The sequence below is a fragment of the Sinocyclocheilus anshuiensis genome, unplaced genomic scaffold (genome assembly GCF_001515605.1).
Source record: "Sinocyclocheilus anshuiensis isolate Anshui unplaced genomic scaffold, SAMN03320099.WGS_v1.1 scaffold952, whole genome shotgun sequence".
Classification (NCBI taxonomy): Eukaryota; Metazoa; Chordata; class Actinopteri; order Cypriniformes; family Cyprinidae; genus Sinocyclocheilus; species Sinocyclocheilus anshuiensis.
The window spans coordinates 36,029-44,553 of record NW_015552656.1 but is presented as its reverse complement, the minus strand read 5'-3'; the positions used below and the strand labels follow the sequence as shown (position 1 = coordinate 44,553).

The 8,525-nt window shown below is 40.3% G+C and overlaps 1 protein-coding gene across 1 annotated transcript in view; it reads right to left on the bottom strand.

The window, feature by feature from the left end:
- Positions 1-6,508, bottom strand: part of LOC107667240 (verrucotoxin subunit beta-like) — a 7,205-nt gene extending 697 nt beyond the window's left edge. The window contains exons 1-4 of the mRNA XM_016458862.1: positions 6,480-6,508; positions 1,722-1,822; positions 1,448-1,485; positions 838-1,335 (exon numbers count right to left, since the gene is read on the bottom strand). Of these exons, the coding sequence (XP_016314348.1) occupies positions 838-1,335; positions 1,448-1,485; positions 1,722-1,821 (636 nt within the window). The 5' untranslated portion in view covers position 1,822; positions 6,480-6,508. The remainder of the gene's footprint in view (positions 1-837; positions 1,336-1,447; positions 1,486-1,721; positions 1,823-6,479) is intronic.
- Between the last annotated feature and the right edge of the window lie 2,017 nt (positions 6,509-8,525).

Sequence of the window (8,525 nt, the reverse complement as noted above, 5' to 3'; positions counted from 1 at the left end):
TTTTTATTTATTCCTTCTCTTTCTAGCTTGTACTTATTTGAACAATGTCTAAGAACTTGGTATTACAACCACTTCTTGTGTCTGTTTGCCTCTTTAAGAAGAATCGCTTTATGTATCCACCAATTGTAAGTCGCTTTGGATAAAAGCGTCTGCTAAATGACTAAATGTAAATGTAAATGTGATCAGATTTTTAAAGATTGTCAAGTTTCGCCTCATAGTCATTTTGATGTCTGGGGAAAAAACTGTATTTTGTTCAGGGTCAGGTGCATTCCCATCATTGTGGTCTTTTGCTGAAGGACTCAGGAGGGCCTTTTGCTTGGAAAGGAGCGCATCTGGCCTCTCAAATGATGGGAAAGTGTAGCTAACCACATTTTCAACATCCAGATCCATCAAAATGTCATCTAGAATTTCTTCCACCTTTGCTCCAGAATCATTCAGTTGTCTAAGTAATGATTTAATTGTGATTGAGTCTGTCTCTTTCTCTTTCATCCATTGCTCAAGATCACTTCCTCTGAATGGACATTCATCATGATCATGAAGAAGATCAATCAGGGCTGTTTTCTTTTCCACGTCCCCACGGATTTTTGGCAACAGAGAGCCAAGTTTCTTCATGAGACTCAACTTATAGGCACAGCAATTTTGCTTAATGAGCATTATTTTATTATGAAATCCTGCAAAAGCCAAAGATGGTGTATCCTTCAGAAGGTCACTGCATTTCATTTCAGTGATGTTTAAGCTCTCGATTACCGATTCAACATTTTTTATTAGACCTGTGTGGATTTCTTTTTGAAGTTTTGCAGCAGATGAATGTAGTTTGTCCAAGGGAAAAAGCCAAACTCTCAATGGAACTGCAAGTTCTTTGTTGTCTCCCAGTAGTTTTGGAAGATCAGCAAAAACCCTCAAAGCATCTTCAAAAGAGGCTGGATTAGATGGTAGCTGGAAGTCACCATAAAACGTGCAACTGAATTTTTGAACAGCAGTCTTCTGATCATCCTTCTTGCTCAAATAAATTTCTGCGCTTGCTGAAATGCCCTTTAGTTTCTCAAAGGCAGCTTTTACTTCTCCTTCTACAGTGCTCTTGTCTTCATCTGATGAAACTTCTCTATCAAAAACAAAACAAGCATCCGCCCCATACAGCACAGCCGTCACCACATGTGTGGCTGTATCATTATCAAACACTTCAGAGTGAGCTATATTTCGAGAAGCCAAGTGATTCATGGCTAGTGCTTCAAACTTGGTGGTTGAATGATAATGTAGAGTCAGTCTCTGTTGTTTGAAGGACTTCTTGGTATCACTGAGATATTTGGCTGCTCCACTTACACCCGACGAGCCCACCTAAAAAAATCAATTTTAGACAACCGTCAATGTTCAGTAGGTGAGATTTTTCTTCAATGGAGTCTGAAGCTGTAACATTGAAATATGTATTAATTTGAGGATGAACACGTACATTCTGCTGCAGCTGCTCGTTATCCCATAGTGTGATTCCTGAAATAAAAAAAATACAGGTTTAACCTTAAGAATTGAAAAACAAACAAACAAGTAAACAAATAAATAAATACATACATAAATAAATAAATAGTCAGCCATTATGTCATATGTCTGTTATTAGTCACAACCACATATGTGGGCAGGATGAGTGACTACACAGACTACATACTGTAGTTTTAAGTCAAAATCAATGTGATAAATGCAACAGAAAATCAGAACATAATTTCTGGTACCTGGTATTAGTGCATCTTTTCTGCAGTCATACAGCATCCCCAGCTGGAAGGGTCTCCCCAGAGCTGCACTTTCAATAACATTCACTCCCACTGAATCCATACTAAAGCCAGGACAGAAAAGAGGGAGAAATAGTAGACTATAGTCACATATTGAGTTGTCATTCAATTATGCCATGCAAATCATTTGGATTTCTGTGATACACTGAAAATTGTTATCACAAATGTAATCTTGCCTACCTACCATAGATGAGGTTTTGTTGAAATTGTGAAAAAAATTACTTGAATGAGTGTGATGGCCCAAGATGTGGCCACACATCTTTTATATATATACTGTATTGTTTAGTGTTTCTTTTGTTGCAGTTCACATAATGCTTGACAAACTTATCTGAGATTACATTAAACATAATGATTCAGACTTGGTTTATTTGTCATTCAAAAGTTTTCTTACATTTGGGTACATCATTTAACTAGTTGGAGTGCACACATTCTAGTTTATGTTGTACTGGACACCTTTGTTAAGCAGCCCGTAATGTAGATCATGGATCAAATCGATCCACCATAGCAAACAGCGAATATATTCGTGCTGTTTAATGCATTTGAGACGTTGTGTTTTCCTCAGTGCATAACTGACATGTCACAGGTATATTTTTCATCTGTAAATGTTAGAAAGTCATGCAAATATATCCATTTTGCTGTCAGGAGTGGGCGAGGCTTACGCGAGTGAACGAGCGCAGCTGCGCGCATGCGTGCTAAACAGCGCAATCGAATAGGAGCGCAAATAATTCTGAGTAAAATATACATTTGGCTAAAATATTGGTTGTTGGACATTAAATGTGGCTTTTGTAGAAGTTTAAACCTAAAAAAAAGTACTATTTACTAAGCTCAAATGAGTTAATGTGTGTTTCTTATAGTATCGCATCGGTAGCTGCTTCATATGTATCTTTAATGTATCGTATCGTTGGCTATGCATCGAGATGCGTATCGTATCGGCCTCAGTCATGAGATGCACATCCCTAATAAATTTACTTTATATAAATTTAGCTAAAATCATATGTCGGACCAAAACATCACTGTTAACCTTTCCTGCTCAGCTTCCAGATCATTGTCTCAGTGGAACATAGGCTGTAATGTGTGGATGTAATACAAAGTATTAAAAAGCGTTTTTTTGGTTTCAGGCCGTGTGGAAAGACTGTGGAGATCTACAGCAGATAAGCATGGCAATTCAGGTGTGGAACAAGTCAACTTTTGTTATTATTATTATTATTATTAATATTATTTAAATCTGTAATCAGCATAGACAAGTGTTCTAATGCCATACGATAATACAACAAATGCTGTATTTTCTTTTCATGCAGCTTTTTCTTTCTTTCTTTCTTTCTTTCTTTCTTTCTTTGTTTTTTGGTTTCAAGCCGTGTGGAAAGACTGTGGAGATCTACAGCAGATAAGCATGGCAATTCAGGTGTGGAACAAGTCAACTTTTGTTATTATTATTATTAATATTATTTAAATCTGTAATCAGCATAGACAAGTGTTCTAATGCCATACGATAATACAACAAATGCTGTATTTTCTTTTCATGCAGCTTTTTCTTTCTTTCTTTCTTTCTTTCTTTCTTTCTTTCTTTCTTAAATGGTTCTTCTTTGTGTATAATTTTCAGTTCCTATGTGGTAAGGGGAAATAAATAAACCAAGGACCATTTAAAACCAAAATCAATGTAAAACAGCTGCATGAAAAGATGTCTGTGAATTTTATTGTATGAGGGGAAGCACTTTTAAAGAAATCTACATTGTATTGTAACAACAATCATTGTCATTTTAAGCAGAAGCAAAAGTTAATAGTTAAACTAGTACTTTGTTTCATTAACTGGAACCATATGGATTACCTTTATGCTTTCTACATTAAATTTTTGGATAATCAAAATGTTGGTATACCCACTCAGATGCATTTTATGCCTCAACAGATCTTGGACAACTTTCTAAAAAAAACAAAAAACAACTCCAAAAGTGATCTGCAGAAGAGAGAAAAACATATTGGAAGGCATGAGGGTAAGTAAAACATAATAGAATTTTCACCTTTGGGTAGGGCTGGGTATCCGATGCTTTTTAGGCACTGACCGAATTGCCTCGAAACCATTGAGTATCAAAAAAATGTCTTGTTGTTCGATACCAAATTTAATACTTCAACATCAGTGAAACAGTAAGCATGCAGAATGCTTGATGTGCCCAAATCAAGTGCTGGTGATTGGCTGTGGTGAGTCATCAAGGGGTTTAAGAGTTTGAAAAATTCAGGAACCAGTATCGAAGTCAAGGTATCGTTATTCATAGTGAAAATATTTAAATGTTTACATTCATTTTTGGGTTAACTGGGATCATGAAAACATGTAATTTGGGCCTAGAGTTAAAAAAAAAATCTCCTTTAAGTATGCTATTTCTTCATATGTAAACAAACATTGTATCAATAAAACACTTCATCAGAAAATTGTATTCATTTAATAAAAATGAATGAGTCATGTTCAACCTCTGCTTTCTCACACAGAACAACCCCCTGGACAATAACTATAGTCTGGTTTTAAAAGCAGCCACTGAACTGAGACTGTCCTACTCTTGGTTATTAAAGCTCTGTGACTGGCAAGAGCAGCTTCTAAGTCATCTGTACTCATTTTGCTGGATCTGTCTGCAGCTTTTGGCACAGTTATCCACCTGATTTTCCTGTAAACCCTCTTGACACAGCGTGTCTCAGGAACTGCAATCCAGTGGTTCAAGTCTTAACTCTCAGGTAGGTCCTTCAGGGTGTCTTGGAGGATGAGGTTTCTAAGTCGCAACATCTTGCTACTGGTGTGCCTCAGGGCTCAGTGCTTAGACAATCATGACAATGGGTCTGTCATTCAGAAACATGGCTTTTCATATTACTGCTATTCTAATGACACACATCTCTCCCTTTCATTCCAGCTGGATGTTCCGACGGTTGCTGCTCGCATCTCTGCCTCCTGGACAGAAATGTCTTGCTGTAGGTTGAATGACCATCAACTCAACCTTGCCAAGACAGAACTGCTCATGTTTTCGGCCAGCCCAACATTGGTGTTACAGTTGACACGCATAAACTTCACTGACCACATTGCACTGGCCCGATCCTGCAGATTTGCCCTGTACAACATTAGGAAGATCAGACCCTTCCTTACGGGGCATACTACAGAACTCCTTGTCCAAGCTCTTGTTCTCTTCAGACTGGACTATTGTACTGCTCTCTTGGCAGACCTTCCAGCATGTACTACTAAGCCTCTGCAACTAATCCAGCATGTGGCACTGCGAGTGGTCTTTAACGAGCTGAAGAGAGCGCACGTCACAGGCCTCATCACTTTGAAGAGGTACAAATTCACTTTCACAGACCTTTACTTTGATGGTTTGTTGCTGTTGTAATAAACTGCCTAACTCTGCCCATTTTCAAGAAAAGGCTAAAAATGAATTTGTTTTCATGAACACTTGACCCATTAATGGGATAATTAAAAAATGAAAATGACCCCATGATTTACTCACCCTCAAGCCATCCTTTGTGTATATTACTTTTTTATTTCAAACAAACACAATCGGGAGTTATATCAATAAACATTCTGGCTCTTCCAGGCTTTATAATGGCAGTGAATGGCTGCCATGAGTCTGAAGCTCAAAAAAGTGCATCCATCCATCCATCATAAACATACTCAACATGGCTCCGGTGGGTTAATAAAGGCCTTCTGAAGCGAAGCATATTTTACAGAACACATCTCTGAGTGGTAATGTGTTTTCACACACCCACATACACCAACATTTATCTTTTTCTTATATATTGTTTAGTGTCTCCTTTGTTGCAGTTCACGTAAGGATTTACAAACTTATCTGAGATTACATTATACATAATGAATCAGACTTGGTTTGTTTGTCATTCAAATACTTTCTTAAATTTTGGTACATCATTAACTAGTTGGAGTGCACACATTCTAGTTTATGTTGTACTGGACACCTTTGTTAATATTGTTTTCTTTTGAGTTTAAGTTTCTGTTATCGTGATGTGGGCTGTGTTGACGAAGTGGCAGCAGTGGCAGAGGTTTCAGAGCTACCGATATGGGGTCCGTTCTAGTAAAAGAACTGGCGCACTGCTCTTCACCGCTATTTAATTCCGCTTGCCAGTACCAAAGGATTGATGTGGAGCGGGGTGTTTATGTTTGGGTTTTCTTTTCATTACTTTTGTTAAATATAATGTACTATGTGTTATCTTATATGCATGTGACCCTATTGTATGGCTTGTTGTCATATTATTGCATTGTAAAGTGGCCTTGAGTGTTGACAAAGGTGCTATATAAAATAAATGTATCATTATTGTTATTATTATTATTATTATTATAGTATTAAGGCCTTTATCTCTCATTCCCATTGATATAAAGGGCTGACTAGTGCCCTGAGCACCGGAAATTTCTGAAAGTCTGCATGTTTTCTCTTGTTGTACATGTGTACTACCAAGTTTTGTTATGTTTGGACATTCAGTTCACAATATAGGTAAATTAGTCACAAACATATCAGCGATAAAACGTATCAACATTCTAGTGACAGTGTTGGGTCCGAGTCAAAGTCCTTAACAAACTGTAGTCCTAAATCATTTTCTTTCTTTTTTTTTTTTTGTGATGAAAAATCTACCATTATTAAAATTTTTGCACATTACTGTAGTTCACAAGCAGGCATGAATATAAATTAATGTTACATAAGAAAAGAGATTACAGACACTTACCCTGAACCGTGAACGCTTCTCTGCTGCTGTCAGAAGTCTATGCGGACCACCACTGTCACGACTCTCTTTTATCTCATAGGACTGTACCAAACAACAGAGGGGGAGATGATGTGATTTTAAGTATAAAAGAGAGATTAGATTATATCAACACCTAGAATCCTATTACTGAAGTGAATAGTTGAAGTGTAGCAATGGCTTTCTTCATAAAATTTACATGAAACAGCATCTCCTTTTAGGCTTTTAATTTTGCAGAATTGAGTGATGACTGTCTTAGGGATGATAGAGAAAAAAAAATGCCAGAAGACAAAGAAACTGCTATATAGGACTTTGTATACTGTAATGAAATTTGGCTGAAGGTGCAGAGGATGCTCAATTTATTTACAGTATTTTTTTTCACTGTACAGTAATTGACATAATACAGTTGTAACATACTCAAGATTTAGAAACATGTATATAATAAGATGTTTCATTGTTTGTTTATTTTATTTTCAAACACATTTAATGTAAAATGTTTCTGTTGTTGCACTTAAATAATATATATTGATACGATGATGTCTCATATTTAGCCAATGAGGACACTCTCCCTTTTTGAGAGACAGACTGAGATCGTCCAATCAGGTTTCAGACAGGTAGAAGTGGGCTGAATCCAGAACGCGCAGCGACGAGGAAGAAGAGCGAGGAGAATGGTGACGCAGTTGTTTTTGCATGGGAGACTGACATTATTGTCAGACTCTGTTCCATGTTTTGTCTGTGTCTTGCTCCCCAGGTGTTTCGTTGATTTCTTCCCAGGTGTTTCCCATGTTTAATTTCCATTGATCCCAGGTGTGTCTTGTCATCCCATCTTCCTGTTCTGTGTATTTGAAGTGTTCCCAGTCCCTAGTTCTCTGTCCGCTGTTAAACGTCATCCTGAGTTCGTCTCCCTTGGTTCATGGAATTAAAAGTATTGTTAAAGTATTCTCCAGCGTCTCCTCGTTCCTCTCTAGTGTATTGTGACAGAACAGCGGACCAATACAGAAAGTAAGCAGCGCCCCTTCTCCTCGTTTTTCTTTTTCCCCCGTTTTTTGTTTCCTGGTTTTTCCCCCCCAGCGGCATGGAGATCGCTGCTCGTTTCCTCGCCATATCCCGCCAAGATCTCCCCTTCTACGAGTACGCCAGCGAGTTCTGCAAGCTCGCCGAGGTGACGGCTTTAGAGGACGCCGTCCTTAATCAGCTGTTCTGGCTCGGCACCCACTACCATCGCCCCGTGGACCTCCCAGACACTACTGGGCTAAGTTGGAGGGAAGGTGTCTTCCGGTGTCTGGGGAGTGTCCGGTCCCGAGCCAGATCCAGCCCGCCGCCGTCCGCAGCTCACCCAAGTCAGCCGGCAGTTCATATGGCAAGCCCAATGGACGTTAATGTGGCAAGCCCGCCGGGCGATAATATGGCAAGCCTGTCATGCGTTCATGAGGCTCCAGTGTCGGTTCCAGCCCCAGAGCTCGCTCCAGTGTCGGCTCCAGCCCCAGAGCTCGCTCCAGTGTCGGCTCCAGCCCCAGAGCTCGCTCCAGTGTCGGCTCCAGCCCCAAAACTCACTCCAGTGCCAGCTCCTCGAAAGCGCTTTGCTGTGCCTGCTCCTCCAGAGCACCCTCCAGTGCCAGCACCACGTAAGCGCTACCCTGATCCCCAGTTAAGCCCAGGGAGGGCTCCTGTTTCCCCGTATAGCCCAGGGAGGGCTCCTGATTCCCCGTTTAGCCCAGGGAGGGCTCCTGTTTCCCCGTTTAGCCCAGGGAGTGCTCCTGTTTCCCCGTTTAGCCCATGGAGGACTCCTGTTTCCCCGTTCAGCCCAGGGAGGTCTCCGGTTCCCGAGTATAGCCCACGGAGGGCTCCCGATTCCCCGTTCAGCCCAGGGAGGGCTCCCGATTCCCCAGTTCAGCCCAGGGAGGGCTCCCGATTCCCCGTTAAGCCCAGGGAGGGCTCCTGATCCTCAGTTCTGCCCAGTGTCGGCTCCAGCCCCAGAGCTCGCTCCAGTGTCGGCTCCAGCCCCAAAACTCACTCCAGTCCCAGCTCCTC